Here is a 24,087-nt window from a genome sequence, read left to right on the forward strand (position 1 = left end):
TCTTTTGATCGAACGTCACATACAAGTATCAAATAATTTAAATAAGTACCCTCCAGAATGCCAAATAACCCAAACACACCACGACAAAACTTTGAATAACCTCTCCCGCTCTCAACAGAAGTACCCAACGGTTATCAATCACATCGAGCATCTCCCGCTCTACACACTGCTGCTAGTTGACACATGCACGTGCTCTTGGAATGCAATCGAAGTCATGGCAGTTGCTGCATCGGAATCGGCCACGAGTTGAGCGTTGTATTCTCGTATGCTAAGGATCAGGCGCGGTCCCAGCACAAACATCTGCACGGCCTCGAAAACTTGAGAGATGCCGTCGTAAACAATAACTACCGGGGAGTATGGATTCTATAGACATGATGAACCGTGATCACATAGAATTCAATTATAAATAAACATACCGCTGATAATGCTGGATATAAATAAGCCGGGAGGAGGGCAGAAATAGCAACAGCGCTAGCGCTTCAGGAACTTCAGCGGAAAAGATAACCACATCAATATGAGCTCACCTGGCAAAGTAGAACACGTGAGTTTGCATCAACACCGAGTAACAATCCTTCATCATTCCCTCTGACGAGTGTCGTCGCAGTTCACGAAAGTGTTTGACAGAAATCCGGGCTGCGAGACACAGCGTGAGGATCTCATATACAGCCTTGAATATCCAAAGTATGTTATTGAGAACTAAGACATCTGCCGCAACGTCAATGATGCAAAGATAGGTGCCGGAGAGAATGAGCTCCGCTGGGATTTGTCAATCAGCCCCATGCCCTTGGGTTTGTCATATATAATTAAGCTTACCGCCGGAGAATTTCCTCATTGTTATAACGAGGTTCACTCCAGATGCGATATTGACAGGCACGAAGACAGATAAGAGAAATATCAGGACCTTTGTGGACCGCTGATACATCGCATATAGCCGAGTGATCATGATGGCTTGCATGATATTTTAGTCAAATCAATATCACTGAGGTATTGCAGGTGAATAACTCACCGCCCAGCATTACAGCTATAATAATATTTATGCAATCTTGTATGCCGCCCAAAACCTGGCCTGACAAATCCAGTTAGTGACCTCGAAGGAATCAGGATCACACACTGACAACAAACTCACACCTGTAGCCGTCATTATATGAAACAAATGAGCTGGTCAAGGATCTCACTTACTCCTACATGGTAGTGTAATTGATTGGAACAGGTGAGCATTGCTGCATAATACTTACTACAACGGTCAACGAGATTGTCGGGATATCGACTGTATGCTGATTGTCAGAAGGAATACGTAAGGTAGGTGTGAGGAGACATACACAAGATACTGTTGCTGATTGTGGGAGATGATCGGTAAGCGCGCCGGGTGATTAAACCTTGCAAACGTACACAGCATATACTAGTCCAAGATAGCGTACCTAGGATAAATTAAAGTCAGCACAACTTTACAACCACATTTATGAGGCAAGATACATACACCGAGATACAGAAAAGTCATGAGGGACCAACGTTGCTTCTATCACAAATTAATTGTATATCACAATAGTTCTTTCGACAGGGCACTCTGCTCACCCAAATCAGTTCAACCTGTAAAGCCATTGTTAGCGAGATGACTGCTGCAGTACTGACATCAACATACCTCTTGTGCGAACGTCAGGGCTGAAAATATCATGTGTGTCAGCGATTCTGGATAATACTACACTGCTCACCCCAATCATACATGAGCGCAGCAGAAGAGGCAACTGCGAGACCGCAATCAAAATTAGATCGAGACACCATCGTCGCCATCCGACTGGCTCGCACGAACCTACAAAATAGCTGGCAATACGAGTCACATTAATAAGAGGCCACCAACTGGGATCGTTTGAGATTAGAGACATGCTGTTTGGGGATGGATGGGAGTAAGCGTGGACTTGGAGGGCATTATGACGACAGTGTTCGTGCTAGATATACCACTATTCAGCGCTTTTATCGTGGAAACGAGTATTGGAGAAGATGATTCGGCATTTATTGACCGATGTTAGCATCGCATTCTCGCTGATAGCTCGATCCTCGAGGCTCACTCAAAAAGGGTCTGATTCCGCAAGCCGCCATAGATAACGATAACCCACCTGTGTCACTCGGGCTACCAACCCCCACCACGCACACGTCTCGATGTCCAATCTCTGTCCTCATCCTCAGTATCTGATGTGCACCTTCTCGCTCCCCGCCTTCGTCATCTTGCCGATAAGGATGATGAACAAGGTTTAACGCAAAATACACTGCACCTAATTTGCATCGAAGTTGATGCAACGGTGAAGTCATCAACATTTACAGCCTCGAAGGCCGAGAGACTCGGATGGTCCTGGTTCATAATAAGTAAATGGCTGACTCTTCAGCTAACTCATCTCGTAAATATATGATGCCCATCTCGCGCCCATCCCTATGAAGACTAAATGAACATCAGATTCACATGATATAGGGCTTCATCATGATGGCCGAACACGTACCTGCACTTACTGTGCCGTCGTACAGGTTCATTGAGGCTCAATGATCTCGATGATAAATTTGATCATTGCCTGATCGATGAGCTCAACCAGGCGTCACTGTGATAATGATGCAAGAATCTGTTGTAGTAGTAAGGTTTGGAGTAATACATTTCTTGGTGCGAACTTCAACGTCCACCTTGGCTTTGGCACGGATAGCAAGTTGGAGCACAGCCATCCACTCAAGTGCGACGCTGAAACACAGGACAAAACCACATTGTTCCGTCATATTTTCCACCCAAATCGCGATTCTCGGTTGGGAGTACCATCCGAAGTCACCAGAGAAACTACAATAATTCCATCAATAGTCGATTATCAGTGACTAGGTTGGAAGCACATCGATAAGACACACATAGGTTGATAGCAACTAGTTCTAGCACACCAGCATGGGATATGACACCAGTCGCAAGATTCCAGGCTTTAACTAATAGGTCGTGTGCCTGAATCGTCCAGATGTGCTCCACTGAAGTAGCATGTAGCACGAAACGAGGACGAGAGAGAAATGCTCTCCCGGGGGGACGAGGCTTCGCCAGAGGTGGAGGAAGTCTTTGAAGAGCCAATTTGACTGGGGTGAATGAAAACCTGGTTCGAACAAATCCGAGGGTAATGCGTGTTACAAGACGACGACTTTTACAAGTAATCGAAAGATGTACTGATTACTAGCCAGAATATGCGACCCAAGTGTCAGCAACAAAGATAACCTGCGGGATAGACGATAAGCACGAGTTCATAAAAAGAAAGAGGTAACGAGAGAATCAGTGGTGCAAATATTTGGCTGTATGCTCTACCATTCGTCAATGCTTAAAGCTACGACTGGGGCGGCAAGCGAAATCATCATGAAAAAAAGCCTGAAAATTTCACCCACCATTACTTGGACGACCGACGAAAGCCACTTAACCGAATCGGCTCTACGACAGTCCGACAGAATACAAGCTTCCTACCTGACTGGCTCGCTCGAATCTGCTCGACAAGCTAGCCCTTTCTGAAAGCCAACCTTAGATGCCATGTCTGCGTCCAATACGGCCAGCCCACTGCTCGCCTTCATCCTTCATTGACCCAAGATCTCAGCTAAGTGTTCACCGAAGACTGATCCATCGGCAGGACCATCTCGGTTGAGAGCAACAGCATGGACGACGCGTTCGCTTGCGCCTAAGGTGCGTGCCGTGTAAAAAATACCCGCAATGGGAACGACGGTAGTTAATTCATGGATGATGGCGAATAGCGGTGCTCTCGTCCTCCCAGAAATCGAGGCGAGAGCATTGCTGTAAGGTCCAGGAAGAAGAAAAGTCTGAAAATGGATTTTGCCGGGCAGCGTGATGTTGAAAACGTTCTGTCGATTAGGTAATCATTCAATCATTGGGGACGATCAGGAGCTCAACTTGCAATTGTCTTTCATAGTGCACAGGAGTGGTATCATTCTTCAACCAAAGGCCTGCCATCCAAGTCTTGAGAACCGTACATACCGGTTTGTCTCGCACCAAGGAAATCAAGATAATCTTCGGTAACTAACCTTTTGACAATAGTTACTTCGTTAACTAATAATGCAGTTGGTGTCGAAGTTTTGTGCCATGAATCAATCAGGTCTTCCTACTCCACCACCTACATCCGCCACGTCAAGCACAAACCCTGCACAGTCATCATCGAACGCGCCTGGTCAATCTGCCAGTGATGTCTCGTTAGGCTCCATTGTCACAACCATAACTTCGACATCAAGTCCTTCCCACTTAAACCAATATCTGAGGAGTTGCGCATCCAAAGATGTCAGAGAAGTCCTGTTGTCCAGTATTTTGCCAGGTAGCCAAGATCCTTTGACTCTGTTAAACGCGCGAGATCACACAATTGGCATGCTTTACATTCTGTGAGTCGAGTCTTATTGGACATTTCCATTACACACACCGATCTTCTGAAGGTCGGCACGACTGCATACCGTCTCGTCTGATAAGCCTCTGTGGCACCATATCGAGGGTTTTTGCCGCGATTTTGTCCCTGAACATGCACGCTTTGCTCCGGATCGAGGTTAGCACATCTTGCTTGTGTCACATTGGTGCAATGGGGTCACATACGTCCAGTGACACTTCTTGCAACCGGAATACGACAATTTGCTGAAATTGAAGGAAATGTAAGATATATTCTCGAACCATGTCTCCACACGATCTCAAATTTCTTAGCTCAAACTTGCTATCGCGCCATTATCCGATTTGCTTGCAAAATATCCTCCGACCCTTTCACACCTCACCACCATCCACCCTATCTTCCTAACGGTGAGGTTCTCAATCGTGATACCTTTCCACCTTTCTGATTTGCCAAAGACTTGCGTCGCCACTCGCCATTTCACAGCCGCAATCCCCGTCCTGAGTCATTCAATCACTACAATTGATCTCTCACTTTCTGACTTGACCTACCACGACAATCTAATATACCACTACGCCGGCGGCATCGCATTTGCTGCGCTAAAGAACTGGCCAGCTGCTGAAGAACTCTTCGAGATCTGCGTATCATGTCCAGGCTCAGCAGCGTCCGCTATCCAAATGGAAGCCCTGAAGAAGTTGGCCCTCGTACAGTTGATATACCGCGGAAAGGTACGAGTATCCTTCATGGGTGAACGATTCACTCACTATCGGTCAGACATCACCTCCATCCAAGTACATGCACCCGATTCTTATGCGACTTTTCAAAGCAACGCCTTACTCAAGTTTCATGAATGCGTATCCTCTGCAACGCGACTACCTTCGCACGATAGTTGAAAACGAGCATCAACTATTCGCCAATGTACGACATCGAAAACACATAAATCCGTGTATCACTAACCACCCGTATAGGAAAGAACGCTTGGTCTCATCACCCAGGCACTCGACCGCGCCCCCCGTTGGGCCATCAAGAAACTCACAACCACGTATCTGACATTACATTTATCCGATATCGGACGAGAAGTGGGAATTTCGGACGAGAATGAAGTGAAATCCCTAATTTTGAGCATGGTGAAACTTGTTTTCCCTTGGCGGGTTGTACGGATTACTGATGCCCTTTCTGGTAGATTGAGTGCTCGGAGATATCTGCTGAGCTGTCTGCAGATGGGACTGTGTCATTCTCGGACCCACCGGTGAAATTTGAGAAGGCGGATGTCGATCGGGTGCTGGCACAGGCGCAACAGCAGGACGCCTTGCTTGTGAGGCTTGAGAAAGAGATGGAAAGGAACAGAGAATATTTGACAAAGGTATGTCCTCGCTGTGCGAACGCTTGTCGGCACCGACGCTATTTTCTGTTCGTTCCACGTCAACCACGTTGCTTTAACTTTTTCGGGAAGAATTGGCTGGTGAAGCGATGCTGATATATAGATATTCTAGGCCGTCAAGAGCAAGGATGACGCGGCTTGGGGACAAACGATGGATGAAGATGGTGCATTTGGAGACCGTACATCAGGAAACTGGGCTGAAGATATGAGCTTCGCTTGATCCAAAGACCCGATATAAAAAAGGAGTAGATCGTTTTGCGCCGTGATCAGTGACATCTGCCCGTCATCATAATTCCGTACGATTGGCCATCAATCATTGTTTCATCCTCCTTTTCTCCGTAACCAGCGCCCGTGACATGAGTCTACAGAAATAGATCAAATGTCAGTGTTATCCCCTGCTAACGCATTTTGGGACACGGAGGCCGTGTGAGGGGTGATTGTACCTGCAGTCTCGTCTCCGGGAGCTTCCTGGCATCGGCAGCCGTGCGGCGTGGCGTCTATTTCCATGGGATAAGGCTGCCTGTTGTGGCACCTTCAGGTAGCATAATCGCCAGCGTCCTGGGGGGCCGCATGAGACCCATCGAAGAAGAGCGCCCGCTTCCCTGTGAAAGCATGTACAGTACAGGCAAGTCGTGACAGCTGGCCGAGGTTTCGCACAATGATATCAATGCGACTTCTTCGCTCACGCTGTGTGCGTTGATACCGGGCGTGGTATCTAAGTGCTGGAAGTACTGAAGTGCTTTGATTTGACTTGGGTAATTTAGGCCGCCGTTGTTTGCGGGCGCAGTTTTGGTGGTGCTAATCGGGCCCATCAGGGGCCCGCGCCCCAGACCCATGGGAACAAAGTCACAGACTGAGACTCACTAGGATGGATGAGTTGACAGCACTGATAGAACACGCTTGATCAGAAAGGCCGGCATTTAATCCCTCGTATGTAATGCACGAGGCGACGATAAAAGATAAAACACGAGCGTTTGAATTATGCGTGTTGCAATCTATATACAATCCCAAGCTGAAACCCTACGTATCTGGTATTTAGATTTACGAAGATTTGGTGTGGCCGGTGTACTGGGCAACGGTGTCCCAGAAAGTCTTGCCTTGGATAGCAGCAATCTCGATTTCGAGGGGTGAAGGCTGACGGGAGCCGTCCGTGCCTGCAAAGGTTCCCGCGCCCCACGAAGAACCTGTTCGGAAATAGAACAATGTTAAATTAAAACCCTCCGTAGCCACTGATTTTATGCTTACCGCCGTGGATCTCAGTCAGGTTAGACAACTGAGGGAAAGAATGCTTGTATCCGAGGGGAACGTAGATGAGACCATGATGCACGAAAGTGGACAGCGTGTTGGCGATAGTAATCTCCTGTCCACCACCCTGGGTGCCAGTGGAGACAAAGACACCGCACATCTTTCCCTGAAGAGCGCCCTTGCTCCAAAGAGGGCCAGTGGCATCCCAGAATGCCTGTATGAATGTGTCAATGGATTGATTTAATATGGTAGACGGAAAGCAACGTACCTTCCACTGAACGGGGAAGTTACCGTAACGGGTGGGAATACCGAAGATGAACGCGTCAAAGTTGACGAGGTCGTCAGGGAGGAGAACGGGGTAGTCGGGTCTAGGGGGGGCCTTGACGAGCTTCAATATATCGTCTGAGAGGGTTTCCTGGATCCTGAAGTCAAGTCAATGGACGGTCATAGCTGGCAGGTGGATATGAACGGACTGGTAGATGGAGGCATTACCACCAGCACCGCTGATACCACCCTTGACGGCCTCAGCCACTGTGAAGGATGTATTTAGCAAGGGGGTGAATGTAATGGGGAGAAGACGGACTCTTTGTAATGTGCCCGTAAAGGGAGTAGATGACGATAGCGACCCTAGGTGCAGGCATGTCGATCTGAGAAGAAGATGCAAGTGGAAGAGGAGCGGGGGGAGAAACTGGTTGTTCTTGTGGAATTGGTTGAGCTTTTGTATCAAGGGGTGTGGGTTTTGGCTCAGCGAAGTTGTTTTTTTGTCGCTTTCCAGGGAAACACATTCCGAGGTAATAGCAGAAAAGGCACAGGCTTCTCAGTTGCGGATGATATAGCTGGATTTTGAGACAAAGCTTTAAAATGATGTGGGTGTAGCGTGAGATGGGGGAACTGGACAAGGTTTATCTGTGCTACCACATGATTAAGAACTCATCAATAGATGGGTTGCACTTGTAGGTGACCCGCTTGGTATGGAGGCCGTATATATCAATTTGATGACGTACTTTGGGGGTCGTATCCTGGTCGGATCAACATGCCTCGCCTCGAGAACAACAGTACTGCTTCAAAGGCCGAGTCCAGTACTGCTTCAACATGCGTGTCCAAGCCTGTTGCTATATCAGGGTGATGTTACCCTGGATATGGCAAGCTGCATACCAAAACCATCTGATGCCATCTTAGGCTTGGTTGCTTCTCACTGAGAGTCTGTGCGTGGTGTCTGGTCGTCGATACGGTCGATGTTGTGTTTGTTGATATTTGAATTGAGACTCGAGCACGCTATGATAAGTATTTGGTTGCATTTGTACAACTTGTACTACAAGCTACAGATTTCAACCTCCTGACTCGAGCCGGGTTGAGTTCTTCAAACGGACCTTCCGACCCGAACCTTTCCATAATTTTCTAGGGTGGAGGTTTGTGTGTGGGGGGTGCAATGATCCTGCAGTACTTGTAGGTGCCTGCACTCGGCCCCGTCTTGGTAGCTAGATAGGTGTGTGACAAAGTAGACGCGCGCTGACAAGATATGAGGACAGTTTAGCATCCGATTTGAGAAAGATGGTTAATAATCATGGTTCCAAATAGAGACAGAAATTCTTGAAAGACAGGCACACTGGGACAAACGTTCTCGTCGTTTGGGTGATCGCAGAGTCGCCTAGCTAGGGTCGCATTGCTCAGCTGCTGCATGGTTTCAAATGAGCGATTACAGAGGCAATTACGGGTTGGCGTAGCATGGGACGACGTGAGTCCGATCATCCACCTTTGGATGTTAGTGTGTGTTGAAACATACCACATTAGTGCTTTATGCAATAAGAAGTTATCGCGCTGAGTCACTGACGTAGTGCTCAGTTACAGATGTCATGATTAAGCAAGCATAAAGATTTCAATACAAATACCAGCTCTGAACCCCTCATCGATTATCATCATCAGATATCATCCTTTCCTCCTCATCCTCATCAACTTCAGCTAGATCTTTCAACATGTCGTCTCCTAAAATCGCAATCATCATTTACACCATGTACGGCCATATCGCTAAGAGTGAGTACTGATCATCCAGAACCCCGTCCTCCTAATCATCGCCTTAATCAGTGGCCGAGTCCGTCAAGGGTGGTATCGAATCCGCTGGAGGTTCTGCTACCATTTACCAGTATGTATTCAATCATAGGCCCATCTGCCTGATCGCCTTACTTACTCGATCATCAATCAGGATTGCCGAAACACTGCCGGAGGAAGTCCTCGCAAAGATGTACGCTCCTGCGAAGCCAGACTATCCTCTCATCACCCCGACCGAACTTGCCAACTTCGACGCCTTTATCTTTGGTGTCCCTACTCGTTATGGCAATTTCCCTGCCCAGTGGAAAGTATGTCTGATCCGTCGAGTTCCTCTCTCCAAGAAAAATTCTAATTATATCACTCATTCTTACAGGCTTTCTGGGACGGAACTGGTAGTCTGTGGGTCAACGGTTCTTTGGCCGGAAAATTCGCGGGTGTCTTCGTCTCTACAGGCACCCCAGGTGGAGGACAGGAAGCTACCATCATCAACTCCCTCTCCACTCTCACCCACCACGGCATCATCTACGTCCCCTTGGGTTACAAACACACATTCGCACAACTCGCTAACATAACTGAAGTTCGCGGTGGTATGTCTGCTCTCTTTATCCATGACTTAAGGTTGCTTATTTGTACTTCTACTCAGGTTCGCCTTGGGGTGCTGGTACCTTCGCTGGGCCTGACGGCGCACGCCAGCCTACAGCCCTTGAGCTCGAAGTCGCTACCCTCCAAGGCAAGGGCTTCTGGGAAATTGTCTCCAAGTACAAGTTCTAGAGCAACTCCATAAACACATATGTACGGTACTTTGCAGACTTCATAATAGCTACATATGCACGTGGAAGAAAAATCATATTTGATGTGTAAAAGATCTTTTATTGGCTCAACAAACTCAATGTTGTGCACGCGCTGTGCTGTCCGAGGAGATCTCCGGAGAATTGTTCGGGTAAATCATATGCCATCCAACTGACATACGCACTGGGGGCAATCAGTATGACAACCTTCAAAGCGGCCGTGGAACGCTGCAACACCAAAATGTCACCAGTAATCACGGCAGTGTGTCAACGATCCCCACAAAGGCTCTTACAATCACGTTCTTCGAAACTGATAAACATTGACAAGCGGTGTCAAGACGAGGGGAATAGGCGCAGGCCGCAATACCAAATAGGGGATCTACAACAATGAGCAATTCCACGCACACACAAGCGACTGACTGAGCCTTTACGTACCCTGTGTTGCAGGTTGCTAATACGCATACGGCCATCGATGCGTAAAAGTTTAAACGATCGTTGCCCACACACAGTACCATGCTGTCCGCAACCATCCAAAAGGTTCACAAAGCACAAGCGATCGACCGCCGAATCTGTGTGATTGAGGAACACGGACACTTAGATCTGCTGTGTATTGCGTGAAAGCGTTTGAGCAGAAGGCCTGGTTTGGTTTTTGGCGTGATAAGCGATGGGATGGGATGGGCGCCAGCGAGGAAGTTGTCATTGAAACATACCGCGGCATCCGACGTCGACCGTAGTGCATACGACTGATGAACTGACATTCGGAGATAATCATGCCTACAAAACTGCCATTAGCAGATGTACGGGGAAGTAGAAATGAATATGTTTCTCGGTAATATCCATGATGCTGCACGAACTGGATACACCTTACAAAGGATATCATTGCTGAAATCACGTGACTTCTGTCAACGTATCAACCCGTGACAGGTCTCACATTACAATGATCACTCTGAGATATTGTACCTTCCACATTACAATAGCTTCGGCTGGCCCTAGACCGCATTTAAGCTTAAAGGTGTACAGAGAACACCCATCGACCTGGGTGCATCTTCGAGAAAGAACGACGAATCTACCTGTGAGGATAGCGACTTCTTACTTGTCCATGCTCGGTCTGTAGGTATGTAATCTCGGATGTTTAGAATCACAAAGAATGAACATTAACGACCTATCTTACGAGCAAACATTGACGCTAATGATCAACTGAGGGTGACCGATAACAATTTTGAGCACTGGTGGCCTTACCGTCGTCGTAGATAATAGCGGTAGCGACTGCAACGACGGCACATCAGAACGACACTCAAGCTTGCCACTGACTGGAAAGGGAAGTGGGACTTACCAGCCGTGTACTGCATACTCTGCAAGAACGCCACGCTGAGGATGACACCGACGTTAACATTGATGGTACGGCAGGTCGGTTCCCGTGAAAACCAGGCAAATAAACTATGTCTCTACTGAGTTTGTTACAGCGTATCTATCTACTCACCACCTTGTGAGAAATCAGTACACCACAAAGATCGAGAATATCTACGCACAGGAACGACGGTGTTGTAGCAGCGGTCGAGGCGCTTGACGGGAGGGCAAGCAAAGGCAATGTTGTGATTAGCCGAGATGTGATCCTCCTTGATGAATGTAACAGATACGGGAAACAATGTAATCTGAGGGCAGAATGGTCCAAACTCGACCTGTGCTGCTATGACCGACTGCTCTTTCGTCATTTTCCAGCTCAGCGGACTGTCCCGATTTCGTTTCCACTGATAACTAGATTATTCGCTCGCAGAGCATTATAAAGATGACTTCTGACGTAGGCGCTGAGCATTCTTATGTGCGTCGGGCTGCAATACGCGAGGTCTGGTCTGCTCAGGGCCAGAAAAATGGACGGGTAGAGTAACGCACCCTCACAGGTTTTGCCAATGTGCGTATTCTTCTAGTGAACGATAACGAGTACTGATGTCGGACGGAGCAACGGTGATCCTCTCTTCGCTAATTCCAACGCTGTTCCATTGCCGTTTACCGGCGACACCTATCATAAGGTCGGTAGCCTGTCAAGAAAGACTCTTCAAAACATCGTTCTCAGTATCACAAGTGAGGGAAATCGCTGAGTGTACACCCTCTGACGGAGCACACCCGCTGAACGAAGTGACAACTCGCCCGTTAGGACGAGAAACTCGGGGGCCTTACATTATATTACATTCGCGATATACTAGATCCACCTCCCTAAATGTATGGCAAAGACAGTGGGATATCAATAAGGCTTGAACCGCCGTGATTCCTTCAGTTTTTCTACGCGTTCCTTGTCCGCCTCGAAGTTCTTCTTCAGGTCGAGCATAGCTACATGCACATGAACCGATATCCTCGTTACAAACAACTTTACACTCACCTTTCCGTTGTTTTTCAGCCTTCTGGAAGGAATAAAATGCCTCCTTCTCCTTTTTCTCCTTCTTTCTTCTACCTCCAGTCTGCCCAGTGAGCATGAACTTCTTGCTCGCAACGCTCACACCTCCACCAAGCGTTTGTCCATAAGCACCCCCTCTAATGACGAGTGTGAACCCGTCCTCATCCACGACTGCTTCTCCTTTCCGGTACTTGCTATCTTGTTTATTCTTCAAAAGGTCAAATTCGAAGCGTTCCATAAAACTATCTGCATGAGCTTTGACAGTCTCCAGCGGAGGTCGCTCAGCATCGTATTTTGCCATATAGTGTGATAGACCACGGGGCTCGTCCGAAGATGGCCATCGCGTGGATGACGTAGGGGCCGAAATCGCTTTTGCAATGGACGAAGAATCGCGAAATATGAGATGGGCACAAGACCCAGTTTTGTGCAGTGTGCGAAGGGACGGGGAGGGGAGGGGTATCACTTCAGGAGGCGTTGGCTCGGAAGTTTGGAGCTTCCTTTTCTTTCGAGGTCGGGCCTCGGTATCGGGGATTTCAGCATCCTCGGCCATCTCCTCATCAGAATCGGCTGCGTGCTCAGCAAGAGCGTCGGCAGAGTTAAAGTCAAATTGGACACGCTCTACTGCCCCGCAATGTTTGAACAGTAGTGCGAGCTCATGCTCTGTCGCATCTGGTGGGACGTTCACTAGGAAAAGCGTCCGCTCTGCAGGTAAAACATTGCTGGGTTTTGGCGGTTTGGATTTAGATGTGGCATGAGCTCGCGCATAGATGAAATGGGATGAATTTTGATATGCAACTGGAATGACGGTGAAACCCGACAGACATTCTGGTAAACCAGACATGGCGATGGCGATTTTTACAAGAAGGTTGTTTGGATCGAAGGCTTTTGCCAAACAAACAATGCAAACTTCAAAATCAACTTCATAACTTTGATTCAAGGTTTACTCATGCAACTTATGGCAACACACATCATTTTGAACAGTAGGCGCCTTCGGTCGTGACTTGTGCGATCTAAGAAGTGTACCGAGACAGTATTGTCATGGATGGAATATTTTCGTAGTGAAGTTTGCTTCGATCCGATATTGAACGGGCTGACCCGGTGAAGTCACGAGTCCCGGATCCCCAAACTGTTGCATTGCTGATAACAAGCCGCGTGAAGGACAAAACGGACGCGATACGACTGACGCATAGTAATCTAATGGCTTGGTTATAACTGTTGCGCTTCGATGACGTTAACCATGTGCAAACGCAACCGGAGGATCTTAGCATGGGGGCGCATCCGGGGCTCGGAGGGAGAACGAATGGAACTACACAATAGAATTCTGAATACAGAAGTGCCTACATTTTGGTGAATGGGAAGTAAAGAGGGGGAGAAAGCAACTTGTGTGCTTTTGGTGAATGGGAAGTAAAGAGGGGGAGAAAGCAACTTGTGTGCTTTCACTCGCCCAGCAAGATAAACCATGGTAAGTAACCTGATTGGGCTGCACGGAAATGAGAGTTCGTATTACTACGTGTTATGAGTCTGCCTCTCGGTGCTGGAAGCACCCCTTTCTTCCTCTGCCAATTCTTGACTCTCTTGAGTGAGTTCACATGGAGTGCAAAAGAATGCAGTTAGGCAATCGTTGACGGGGTTTCCATCAATGTGGTAGCGTTCTCTCAACGCGCCCCTTTGCCCAAACTAGCAACTTTTCTTAACATGACCTGCGAAGAACGACAAAATCTGTGCCCACCTGCAGTACCCAACCAAAACCGCCTAACACATTTAGCGCTAGATGCATGCAACAATCAGAATCACAGCCCGAACCGCCATGTTCCGGATCCGCTGTGTTGTGGTCTTGCAAATGATCAAGCCGCTGCTTATTTTTCCCGTATATCATGCAAGGACACCAACACGACATGCAATCTATGAACGCGGTTTGGGGTTAATTCGCATTGTGGTAATTATATGTCACTTACAAGTCCCAATATCTTCCCAGCAACTCAACAGCCCATAGTGCCAATAGTTGCGGGGTCGACCTTGTTGGCCTAAGCCAGAGCCCTGCGGATGCTCCTCTGTCTTTTTGTCCTGGTCAGGGTACTGGTCCACCGGTTTCCCTTCCTTCTGTGGCGTCTCGGAAGCGTTCATTCGTCCTGTGGGCTGCATCTGCTCCTGGCGTGGTTGGGTCTGAATGTGCGGTTCATTAGGAGCGAATTGCTCTGGCTGGAGAGCCAAGACTGTCAGAAGAGCTCGTTCACTATTACGATACAATTCACCTTCGGTCCGGCTGAACTTTGCGAGACAAGACCATGAGGGGAAACGTGAGCTACAGGTTGATTTGTGCCTGGGGGACTAGGAATCATGTTCGAAGTAGTAGGAGGAAACCCGTGGGGAGCACCGGGGGCTGCAGGTTTGTTTGTGCTTGGGGGGCTAGGAATCATGTTCGAAGTAGTAGGAGGAAACCCGTGGGGAGCACCGGGGGCTGCAGGTTTGTTTGTGCTTGGGGGACTAGGAATCATGTTCGAAGTAAAAGGAGGAAACCCGTGGGGAGCACCGGGGGCTGCAGGTTTGTTTGTGCTTGGGGGGCTAGGAATCATGTTCGAAGTAGGAGTAGGAAACCCGTGGGGAGCACCGGGGGCTGCAGGCTGATATGTGCTTGGGGGGCTAGTAACCATGTCCGCGGGGGGTGCGTGCTCATTTGTACTTGGGGGACTAGTAACCGTGTTTGATTTGGTAGGCTTTATAAACCCGTAGGGAGCAACGGAAGCTGCGGGATCATTTGCGCTTGGGGGGCCAGTATTTCTGTCTAGAGCGGGAGGAACTATAAACCCGTAGGGAGCAACGGGGGCTGCAGGCTCATTTGTGCTTGGGGGGGTAGAAGTCATGTTCGAAGTAAGAGGAGCTACAAGATTAGGGGTATTTGCTCCAAAAGAAAAACAGAAAACGACAAAAATTTCAAATCCCGACTACCCATTCGAACTGCTCAGAATTCATATATTCATATCTGGATCCTTACTTGTTAGAAGACTCTCGACCTGAGCAGGCTGAGCACTTACATAGAGAAATTCAAAATCGAGGCGGCTTCCAAGTCTGTCAGAGCTCTGTCAGACTCGCAGCACTCTTCCTGAACTTATCATACCAAGCGCATAGTAAGACTTTCCGTGAGCCTACAATACTACCCCAATTCCAGGCTGCACCGTGTGCCAGACTCCAGTACAGCGGCGGTGACTGTAATTTTTCAAACACGACAATCAGAAAAAAACATCGACATGTAAGCCTAAAACCTACGTTCATAGACAAACATGCTTCTAAGCGTCAGCCAAATCCACGTCGAATGCCATATCACAGTGTCCGGGCTAGATTCGAGCAACGTCGTTTGCCTCTGGTATTCTCCCGACTTCCAATTGCAAGCTTAAGTAATAAGTATGAGGATGTTGATCATCAGATCACGTGGTCGAAACGCGTCCCAAGATCCACGTAATAAATACTTCTATATTAAGGCTACATGAACTCCAGACTCTGAAAAAAAAGCCACAACAGCCGGGTCGCCGCGTGCGTCCATCGTATAAAAGGTGGACCGCAATGCATCTGATTCTTCAGAATCCATCTCCTCTTATCCAGCTCTCAAGCTCAAGCTTCAAGCTTCCTCACACTCTTTCAACAAAGTTTCTTAAACATTCCAGTCAATACAATGCTCGCTCGTTTCTTCGCTGTTGCTTCCCTTGTAGCTCTCGCTGTCGCCACACCCCTCGCTCTCCGCGATGGCCAGTGCAATACTGGTAATATCCAGTGCTGTCAGAACTCTGCCAGCGTGAGTAATGGGTTCCTATTTGTGTTCGCTGATTCCGATGATCGGTGTAGACTTCGGACTACAACAAGGCTGCACAACTTCTTGGCCTTATGCAAGTAGCTGCTGGTGTTGCTGGCTCCGTTGGCCTTAGCTGCAGTTCTATTTCTGCCATTGGCACTGGTAGTGGCGCCGAATGCGACCAGCAACCTATGTGTTGCAGCAACAACAAAATGGTGAGTCACGAGTGGTATTATATGTTCCAACTGTATCTCACAGGGCAATTTCAGAACGGCCTTGTCAATGTTGGCTGCACTCCCATCAACCTCCGCCTTTGATTTTTCACTGGACTTGGGGCCTCACATTAGTGCATGGTACATAGTTTTCCTTATAAGCCATATAGCTAGTAATACCCGTGAAATCTGGTCAACATCCAACTGGATTCGAGGACTCGTACTATCAGCAGTGGGATATGGACAGGCTGTCACTGACTCAATGACTCACTAAGATCTTCACAGAGACGGCATCAATCGCGATATAACCATGCGGCAGTACTGGCATCTTTTGATCAGAATGAGATGATAGCACGCGCAACACTTACGAGGACTCGGAGGCTAGTATAAGTAAGTGTTCTTACATGCTGTGGATATTAACTGACTTATTGGATATTGCTATATAGTACTTATTTGAACCGTGAGTCTCGAGTTGTCAATTCGAGTCACGACCAGTTTTGAGGAAGTCAAGACTCGAGACCCTTGCTCAAAACGCTACTACTAGCTCAGCTTTATAACCTTGATGGCATAATGCTCGATGGATGTAACGATCTACTATAGGGCTGTTTTCGGTTGCATCGCCACGATAATAATCTTCAACTAATTAACTTTTTCTCATCTTATCGCACTGGTGTTGAATAATTCTATCATGGCGAATCTCTCGGAACCTGCAACTCTTGGCCAGCTGGCAGTTTCATTCTCGACCCATCTCAGCTCGTGCGTGGACGCCAGGCCAGTGGGAGGTCCTCGGTACAGCATGGGGTCGAGAGGTCTCCCCCCCATCAAACCTGCCATGTCCTCGCTCAGTCCTATTCCGCACACTCTGCGGCATACACTGGGACATATCATTGGCCCTGAGTCGAGTCGAATCGAATCGAGCCCCGCTCAACGTGAGTAGCAGATGCTGTGTCAGAGTACAATTAATCTGCTTCATTTTGGATACGCGACTCGCTCGATCAATGGTGCAATGTTTTGTGATACAGCTCCTTTACATCTTGGAATATCACCGTCTGATGGTTGACAAGATGTCTTTATTGAACGATCCGAAACTATGCAAATGCGAATGGGCATGTGCTACAATCAAGGATCATCGTCGTAAGTCCATGACACCTTGCCTACGGGAAGCTATTTCATTGTTAATAAGGGCTGGTCTCGTACGTTGCAACTTCTCTCACTCAACCCAGCCAAGATAATAGCTTCCACCTACGCATCTTCCCTGACGGTACTGGTGGGATGTGCGAGGGCCTCGGTTGAAAGGTCCAGTTCTTGGAGGCCCTGTATGATGAGATCTGGATCAGAGGTGATGCTTCGTTGTTCAAACTTTTATGAGCTAATGTAACAGAAGAGGCTCCCAGGCTGCTGGTCACCTCTAAATAAAAGAGTGGGTGCAATCAATGACAAATTGACATGGCGCCCAAACGCCGCTAACGTTCATTAAGCACTACTCTGGATGTGCCATGCGCGTAAAAGTCCAATATCCAGGCGCTCAGGGATACCTACTGAGGGACTATGATGGTGCGTAGGCGCGGGCCCAGGATTCTCGTGCCATGTTTGACCACAGAAGATTACGTGTCACCTAACGTAGGCCGTATCCAACGAGATGGAACTGAATTCTTCAAGCGTCAATAGATGCATCGGAGACAACGCAAGTCAAATTTGAGGTCTGTTGGCAATCTGCTGGCATTGCAAATACCATTTTTTTGAAGGGGTATTAAAGGTGGTAGGTTCTGCACAGAACACCACTCAGGACATAAAAGCAAGTGGCTTTCATCCAGATTTTCTTTCGAGATCCTATATCGCATCTCACAAATAATGCGTCTCACCTTCGTTCTCGCCATTCAATTTGCTGCTTTGGCAGCATCTATGGTCCTCAGGGCCGACAGTGACTGTCCCGTCCTTTGTGACACTGCAGAATGCTGCTCAGGCTTCACATGCATGCTAGTACACACCAACCCGGATGACTTTTCTGTAAGTAGTTTTCATCTAGGAATAACTCCATGTCTCACCGGCATGGTAGGGTTCATCCGCGTGGCTGTGTGTACCCTAGTCGATTACAGTGAGTCGTGTTTCTGCTTTCGCATTGGTGCATTGTGGTTGATGTTCGTTGCAGAGCGCTTTTTGGGCAAAAAAAATCCCTGCTGCTCGAGCAATGAAGACCTTGGAATAAAAGAACAGCTCAAATATTTGAATACACATTTGAACATATGGCATATCACTTGAGACGCATTGTTTTTCTCCTCATTGTAAGGTTGTAGAGTTCCTGGACCCGATGAGGGTACCAGGTATAACGAATCGTTTCTCATTTGCATGTTATTCCATTTCATCCGATCGCTAGAGTCATCCACTCATACCGAACTTAGATATAACTTGTGAATTTGCACGGCCAGAGCCCAGATTATCCAGCCTCGATGCTCTCTCACTCCCTACTCTACGCGTACTTTAGGTTCGTGAAGTTCCAAAGTGGCCTCATGAGTTGCTCAGGACATTCCTGGCACGGTCATGGCGTCCGCTGGAGAGCTTGACTGTCGACGGTGGAGCGACGGTAACATCGATGAGCAACGAGCGGAATATCTTACCCTTGTTCCTTCGCTCCAATTTGGGGACCCTGATAAGAGTCTCGACACTTCAGTTAGACATGATCACGTACTTTGACCGGATGGCTCTTCGCAGTTCAAGGTGTTACATTATTATTCAGCACCATCCGTAGATATCTCCTCCAGTAGTCGCAACAAGTCTTTGCGTTCAGCCTGTCAGCTCTCCACTTACCACTACCGTATGGGTAGCGGATATCAATAATCGTGACGGGCATTTAGGTCTATTTTTGAGAGATGTTATAGAGATGCGGCGAGCGTTTCTCTTTTTGCCAGGAGCGTATCATTCAAAGGTGGCTCTCGGATTTCCTACCTCGAGGCGCCAGCTATATTCTGTTCATGGGGGTGAGACACCGCTTGTCTCTATCAACGGCAACTGGCGTGATGTGTACGGATTATTGATAACGCCCAAGGTAGAACCATAGCCTGGAACCGAAGTCAGCAGATTCCGTTCTCCCCGTCAATTGTGCTCGTTGTGGATGTTCCAGCAATTTTTAGGTCCGCCAAGTATGTCAATTATACACACCAGTAGTCGCTACACGCATCCTGCTCGCCAGACGTTGATGAACTAACGCCTGCACTTGGGTGGGGCTTCCTCAGTGTTGGTGCCACAAGGAATTCAGAATCAGATAACATAGCTTCCTCGATGATCGACGTTGACTTAGCTACCACGCTTTCACTTTCTTCACCGTCACTCCACTTGAAACATCCCTACCGCAGGCCATTCCTTATCAAAATCATGTATATCTTCCTTTGTGCCGCGTGGCTCAACCACCACCCAGAACAAACCATATCGATCAATTCAGCGACGAACTACGTATTGTCCCATCAACTACGGCATTACTGAGAAAGCAGTAATATTACTCACTGTCCCTACATCCCGGTGACTCCAACTTCCAGAGCTATTCTTCAGCCAGATACACAGAATTTCTATGAGGATTGCAACGGGTGAGTCATGGGGTTGCATTAAGCTAACAATCTATACTCACAGAACTACAATATGAGTCAGGGCAGCAATCCACGGTGTTCTCACAAGTCTCGAATGGGCCACTGCAAGCACTGACGGACATAGATGCTGTCAAAGCAACAATAACGGTGAGGAATGAGAAACGCATTATCCGCGCGAAATAATATGGGATCTGAGCTCGATTAATAACTCTGAGTATGGGGGAGCACAGCAAGAAGACGGCTTGATTTTAGATCCTGAGCATAGTAGTGTGCACACCTTGAAATTCTGCCAGCGGGTTGGCAGATTGGTTACGCCTGGCAGATGCCATGGCATCATGACGAGAGTCTATGCATGACCTGGCAGACCCGGCCGATGGATAAACAATCAAGAATATGTAAAAAGGGACATCAAACACATCCTGAGGCGGAGATGCATAGTGCTGTTCGCAAAGGCCTATGGATACTGTTGATGTTGTTAGTGCACGTGTTCATCACGGCTGCAATATAAACATTGCCGCGGATAAAGGCAAGACCTGGTTCTTTCATAGCCCTGCGAAGTCCTGGTCGCAGTAGAGAGGCCACCAATTAGAATGCGGAAGACGTAGCACCCTGCGGAGCCAGTGACGTACGTAGTATATATGTACAACCCGGAGTCATTTGCCTTGTAGGTGGAAGAAGGACTAGATAGACTCGTATTTAGGATGAAGGAACCACGCGATAGGTATACACACACTTCAAACTGGGGAACCAGACGTTGCAGGACGTTGCTTGTCCTAGCGCTGCCTCACTGTTGAGTGGATCGTGTACATCAAAATCAAACGTGTATTTTCTCACCAAGGACAACCCTGAATTAATGAGGTGGAGTGCGAAGCTCATCCTATTATAATGCTTCAGTGTATGTGGAGTCTGTAAAATGTGGGTCCTGCGGCAAAGGCGGCGAGCGTACGCACGGGTGACTGTAACACCCCAGCCGCCGGTCTTCTTTCTATCTCATGACTAGTACTATCCATGTGGGACTGCCTAGGAGAGGGACGAAGGGGAATGTTGGATCGAGTTTCAGGTGCGCTTATAGCTGCTGATGAGGAATCAAAGTAGGCTGAGCATGAGACAGGTGGAGCTAGCGTGTCTTCCTCTGCTCTGACTCGGAGGGTCTCTCTGGTCTCATGTGTAATTTGTGGGCTCTAACCACGTGTCCTATCTCAGTGACCGTCTATACTCCGCGGTCAGATGTGATCGACCCGTCACCATTGAGGGGGCCGTCGATATATCGGTTGCATTCCCCGGGGGGATTTTTAGTAGAAGGAAAGTCGGGAGGACGACTCTGTTCTGGAAGCCCGAGCTCAACAAGTGTGAGACTAACTCCTGGAATTCGAAGCGTTGAGTATCAGTTGAATTTTCCGAAGATCGACGTTGTTAATGGAAGTACATAATCTCCCTACATTTAGAATCAACGAGTTCGAGATCATGTGATCGCGTGTTCTTGCTCGAAACTTTCAACCTGCCTCGCGTCATCTACTACTATGTACAAGCAACATGCAGAGTCCAGACATCCTACTCAAAAGTCATTTTCTCCTCGTTCTCGGGTGCCAGTAATGCGTTGCAAGACATTGTAAGTATCCAATTTTATAGGCGCTTGTATCTGCATGTAATAATGTTTATTCGCTTCAGTTCGCACGTTCAGAAGTGCTCGTATGTCCATCGCGATATAAGTATCGGATGACATCGTATTGATGATTACTAGATGCCACACATGAGACAAACCCACGAGATTGCAGCTTATTCGTCAGCGACTCGCTTCACTTCCAGCCAACCAAATCTTCAAGTTGCACATGGAATACTTCAGTCAAATGATAGGTACCGTCTCTTCGCAAATGTGCGCATAATATCACCCCACCTTGATTGTTTTTACTTACTCTCATTGTGCCTCTCCCTTCTTGTCTCCTGAATTAGATTGCCTCTACGTCGTCGATACACCAGCCTTCCCTATTTATCAACGGCGATGCGCGGGATAAGGCATCACTTAAAGTGCTCGTCTGAAGTCGACATTGGTTTCTCCACGCCTGCCATACCCACAGGTTCTGTTCAGAACCAGACCACGCAACAGGCGCAGCCTTGTCTCCCATATACCTCAACATGACGTACGGACAGGATGGAGTAGCCGTGCACAAGGTTAGTACGTCAATTTTATCCCACATATCACAGCATATATATGTTCTGTTCGGATGAATAGGACTCCACATATTCGCATTCGGGCAATTCACATTGTGACGTGTTCGAACGTACACTTGTATCCCTGGGGGCAGGCGCAGCACACCTGCGTCTCGCGCTAGCCCGTGCCCCCCTCAGTGCCTACCGTGAAGCCTCGCACACGGTATACTCTACAGCTGGATGGTCCCATTCCGCGTACGTGGTGGCGCAAGAAGTTATTTATGCTCGCTGTCAGTCTGGGTGGTGCAAAAAGTCTCGCGGAGTTACCTGCGCGGATGTCGCATGCAAGTATCCCGTCGAGGAGCGTGAGGGCTCAGTGCGCTTGAGCTGTGAGATTGAGGAGGTGGAGGATTTGAGGTGTACGTTGGATGGGCTGGAGGATGACGATAGTGGGTGTGAAAGTGGGTTGGTGACGCCGTCCGATGTGAGTGATGATGCGGCTGATGGTGTGGATGGGCTGCATTGATAATGTTCTGGAGATGTGTAGAGATATAATCGCAATCATATCGAGTGCCTATTACATGGTATACTGTTTTGTGCACCTTTCAATATAAGTCTCTGAACGTCTTGAGAACATGCAGTTTATCCATAAGGGACGGTGGAGGGCGTCCGATTGATCTATTTCAAACCTGATGCCTGCGATCACAGTTTAGCATCCTGTATAAACGATAAACGATTTTTATTGGCTGACTACGTACGCTACTGATGTAACTCAGGCACCACATATACTTAGTAAGTACCTCGTCAGCTCATCGATAAGACACTTAATGCAGGCTTAGAAACAATTATGAACGCGGATGGGGATGTTGTAAGTGTGTAGGTAAGTCAAATACGCGCTGAGCTTTTCCGACCAATAATTAATGGATTGACATCGCCTGTATATCTCACTGCACAGGTTATCACCTAAGCAAGGCACCTGCAAGTACAGCATGCGAAACAGCATATCTAGTAGGTTTGTTCGTTACTTCCAACATCCCCGATTGCCGTTGTGCTGTACGAAGAGACCAAATCAAGCATGCCAGCGAAACGGACAGAAGCAGACCGAGGAAAGCTGTCAAACTCGTCAGGACCTGTTTCTCCCCCGAAGCGCTCTGAGAACCTGCCAGCTTATGGTGCACAGCACCGCCAGGATGCACTATGGGAAGGTGGGCGAGCACGTTGCAAAACCCATTGACCGACTCAACATGAAGCAGGAGGGAATGATGTGCTCCCTCCTGGGTGGACAGAAAGCAAGGTGAATGGGCCTGATCCATTATATTACAACAACACATACGACATGTATGCAATGCAGCGACCTTTACCTGGAGTGCAACTAGGTGAGCAACGAAAGTGGGACGAGAGCGAGGAACTCAGGGTCGAGCACAGATTCCTTCGGGCAGGTCCTTCGTGGATGCGAATGGCACATCACACCGCACGGTCGGTCCTACTTCGTCAATCACAACACTCGGACCACATCGTGGAAGAAGCCAGCGCCAGAACATACTGCAGGGAGTTTGATGCCAGAGTGTATCATCCAATGCGACAACTGGTTCAACAACACCCTTACCTGGTTGGGCACCGGTGGGAATATAATGAGTACCTCGGACGATGGTTCAATTCACCAGTGGACAAGAGATGGAAAGCCAGTAGGAAAGCCTTGTGATGGTGATGGAAACCAAGTAAACTCAATGGCGATGCCGTTGGATGAAACAATGGTCGTATGTGGAAGCTCAGATGGCAGAGTACGGCTGTGGAATATAAAGGAACGGAGCGTGGTAGGTAACCCGTGGGAGGGGAATGATGTTGGAGTGTGGTGCCTCGATTGGTCTCCGAATGGAGTGGAGGTAGCAGGTGGATTTCCGGACGGCACTATACGACGATGGAACCCGGCCACTGGCAGACAAATTGCACCACCGATAACGACTGGTGATAAAAGTGTGTGGACAGTCAAATACTCTCCACAAGGCGACAAATTCGCGAGCGGCGGTGAGGACAACATGATCCGGGTGTGGTCAAAGGACGGCAAGCTGCTTATCGAGATAAATGGACATGACAATGGGGTGACATCGTTATGTTGGTCCAAGGATGGCGAATACATCTT

At 48.1% G+C, this 24,087-nt stretch overlaps 8 protein-coding genes across 8 annotated transcripts; 4 read left to right on the plus strand and 4 right to left on the minus strand.

Annotated features, from left to right (window-relative positions):
• The first annotated feature begins 3,884 nt into the window (after window positions 1-3,884).
• On the plus strand, window positions 3,885-6,336 carry DEU56DRAFT_842846 (uncharacterized protein). The gene is made up of 10 exons (XM_041355053.1): window positions 3,885-4,026; window positions 4,073-4,383; window positions 4,435-4,541; window positions 4,595-4,644; window positions 4,694-4,786; window positions 4,835-5,104; window positions 5,151-5,294; window positions 5,345-5,503; window positions 5,560-5,739; window positions 5,870-6,336. The coding sequence occupies exons 2-10, from the start codon at window positions 4,094-4,096 to the stop codon at window positions 5,975-5,977; spliced, it is 1,401 nt and encodes a 466-aa protein (XP_041201137.1). The 5' UTR covers window positions 3,885-4,026; window positions 4,073-4,093; the 3' UTR covers window positions 5,978-6,336.
• Window positions 6,337-6,569: 233 nt separating this feature from the next.
• DEU56DRAFT_842853 (putative 1,4 benzoquinone reductase) lies at window positions 6,570-8,109 on the minus strand. Its single transcript, XM_041355054.1, has 6 exons — window positions 8,007-8,109; window positions 7,586-7,908; window positions 7,476-7,533; window positions 7,271-7,424; window positions 7,003-7,216; window positions 6,570-6,941 (listed from the first exon to the last, which is right to left on the minus strand). The coding sequence occupies exons 2-6, from the start codon at window positions 7,785-7,787 to the stop codon at window positions 6,799-6,801; spliced, it is 771 nt and encodes a 256-aa protein (XP_041201138.1). The 5' UTR covers window positions 7,788-7,908; window positions 8,007-8,109; the 3' UTR covers window positions 6,570-6,798.
• A 402-nt stretch (window positions 8,110-8,511) lies between these two features.
• Window positions 8,512-9,934, plus strand: DEU56DRAFT_842862 (flavoprotein-like protein). The gene is made up of 6 exons (XM_041355055.1): window positions 8,512-8,737; window positions 8,794-9,033; window positions 9,085-9,142; window positions 9,203-9,356; window positions 9,422-9,635; window positions 9,692-9,934. Exons 2-6 carry the CDS (start codon window positions 8,976-8,978, stop codon window positions 9,817-9,819), a joined length of 612 nt encoding a protein of 203 aa, XP_041201139.1. The 5' UTR covers window positions 8,512-8,737; window positions 8,794-8,975; the 3' UTR covers window positions 9,820-9,934.
• Window positions 9,935-11,916: 1,982 nt separating this feature from the next.
• On the minus strand, window positions 11,917-13,113 carry DEU56DRAFT_842879 (ribosomal RNA-processing protein 7-domain-containing protein). The gene is made up of 2 exons (XM_041355056.1): window positions 12,211-13,113; window positions 11,917-12,161 (listed from the first exon to the last, which is right to left on the minus strand). The coding sequence occupies exons 1-2, from the start codon at window positions 13,064-13,066 to the stop codon at window positions 12,076-12,078; spliced, it is 942 nt and encodes a 313-aa protein (XP_041201140.1). The 5' UTR covers window positions 13,067-13,113; the 3' UTR covers window positions 11,917-12,075.
• Window positions 13,114-13,731: 618 nt separating this feature from the next.
• Window positions 13,732-14,349, minus strand: DEU56DRAFT_749393 (PLAC8-domain-containing protein; the record flags this gene model as incomplete). Its single annotated transcript, XM_041349437.1, has 3 exons — window positions 13,732-13,902; window positions 13,955-14,127; window positions 14,181-14,349. 3 exons carry the CDS (start codon window positions 14,347-14,349, stop codon window positions 13,732-13,734), a joined length of 513 nt encoding a protein of 170 aa, XP_041201141.1.
• DEU56DRAFT_202514 (uncharacterized protein) lies at window positions 14,348-15,310 on the minus strand. Its single transcript, XM_041345047.1, has 2 exons — window positions 15,258-15,310; window positions 14,348-15,205 (listed from the first exon to the last, which is right to left on the minus strand). The coding sequence occupies exon 2, from the start codon at window positions 15,084-15,086 to the stop codon at window positions 14,442-14,444; it is 645 nt and encodes a 214-aa protein (XP_041201142.1). The 5' UTR covers window positions 15,087-15,205; window positions 15,258-15,310; the 3' UTR covers window positions 14,348-14,441.
• Window positions 15,311-15,704: 394 nt separating this feature from the next.
• DEU56DRAFT_985261 (hydrophobin) lies at window positions 15,705-16,326 on the plus strand (the record flags this gene model as incomplete). Its single annotated transcript, XM_041360052.1, has 3 exons — window positions 15,705-16,012; window positions 16,063-16,224; window positions 16,279-16,326. Exons 1-3 carry the CDS (start codon window positions 15,893-15,895, stop codon window positions 16,324-16,326), a joined length of 330 nt encoding a protein of 109 aa, XP_041201143.1. The 5' UTR covers window positions 15,705-15,892.
• A 5,430-nt stretch (window positions 16,327-21,756) lies between these two features.
• Window positions 21,757-22,550, plus strand: DEU56DRAFT_202558 (uncharacterized protein). The gene is made up of 2 exons (XM_041345048.1): window positions 21,757-21,968; window positions 22,030-22,550. Exons 1-2 carry the CDS (start codon window positions 21,933-21,935, stop codon window positions 22,471-22,473), a joined length of 480 nt encoding a protein of 159 aa, XP_041201144.1. The 5' UTR covers window positions 21,757-21,932; the 3' UTR covers window positions 22,474-22,550.
• Window positions 22,551-24,087: the final 1,537 nt, after the last annotated feature.

This window comes from Suillus clintonianus, assembly GCF_016758775.1.
Source record: "Suillus clintonianus strain FC179 chromosome Unknown DEU56scaffold_186, whole genome shotgun sequence".
NCBI lineage: Eukaryota > Fungi > Basidiomycota > Agaricomycetes > Boletales > Suillaceae > Suillus > Suillus clintonianus.

Bases quoted from the DNA above. Each gene is read 5' to 3' on its own strand.
- DEU56DRAFT_842846 (XM_041355053.1), top strand. From the start codon at position 4,094: ATGAATCAATCAGGTCTTCCTACTCCACCACCTACATCCGCCACGTCA. The intron at 4,787-4,834 runs GTGAGGTTCTCA...GATTTGCCAAAG, and splicing joins TCCACCCTATCTTCCTAACG to ACTTGCGTCGCCACTCGCCA. The intron at 5,504-5,559 runs GTGAAACTTGTT...CCTTTCTGGTAG, and splicing joins AATCCCTAATTTTGAGCATG to ATTGAGTGCTCGGAGATATC.
- DEU56DRAFT_842853 (XM_041355054.1), bottom strand. From the start codon at position 7,787: ATGTGTTTCCCTGGAAAGCGACAAAAAAACAACTTCGCTGAGCCAAAA. The intron at 7,534-7,585 runs GTCCGTCTTCTC...CATCCTTCACAG, and splicing joins TTACGGGCACATTACAAAGA to TGGCTGAGGCCGTCAAGGGT. The intron at 7,425-7,475 runs GTCCGTTCATAT...ACTTGACTTCAG, and splicing joins GGTAATGCCTCCATCTACCA to GATCCAGGAAACCCTCTCAG.
- DEU56DRAFT_842862 (XM_041355055.1), top strand. From the start codon at position 8,976: ATGTCGTCTCCTAAAATCGCAATCATCATTTACACCATGTACGGCCAT. The intron at 9,034-9,084 runs GTGAGTACTGAT...CGCCTTAATCAG, and splicing joins GTACGGCCATATCGCTAAGA to TGGCCGAGTCCGTCAAGGGT. The intron at 9,143-9,202 runs GTATGTATTCAA...ATCATCAATCAG, and splicing joins GGTTCTGCTACCATTTACCA to GATTGCCGAAACACTGCCGG.
- DEU56DRAFT_842879 (XM_041355056.1), bottom strand. From the start codon at position 13,066: ATGTCTGGTTTACCAGAATGTCTGTCGGGTTTCACCGTCATTCCAGTT. The intron at 12,162-12,210 runs GTGAGTGTAAAG...ATGTGCATGTAG, and splicing joins GGCTGAAAAACAACGGAAAG to CTATGCTCGACCTGAAGAAG.
- DEU56DRAFT_202514 (XM_041345047.1), bottom strand. From the start codon at position 15,086: ATGACTTCTACCCCCCCAAGCACAAATGAGCCTGCAGCCCCCGTTGCT.
- DEU56DRAFT_202558 (XM_041345048.1), top strand. From the start codon at position 21,933: ATGACGTACGGACAGGATGGAGTAGCCGTGCACAAG. The intron at 21,969-22,029 runs GTTAGTACGTCA...TCGGATGAATAG, and splicing joins ATGGAGTAGCCGTGCACAAG to GACTCCACATATTCGCATTC.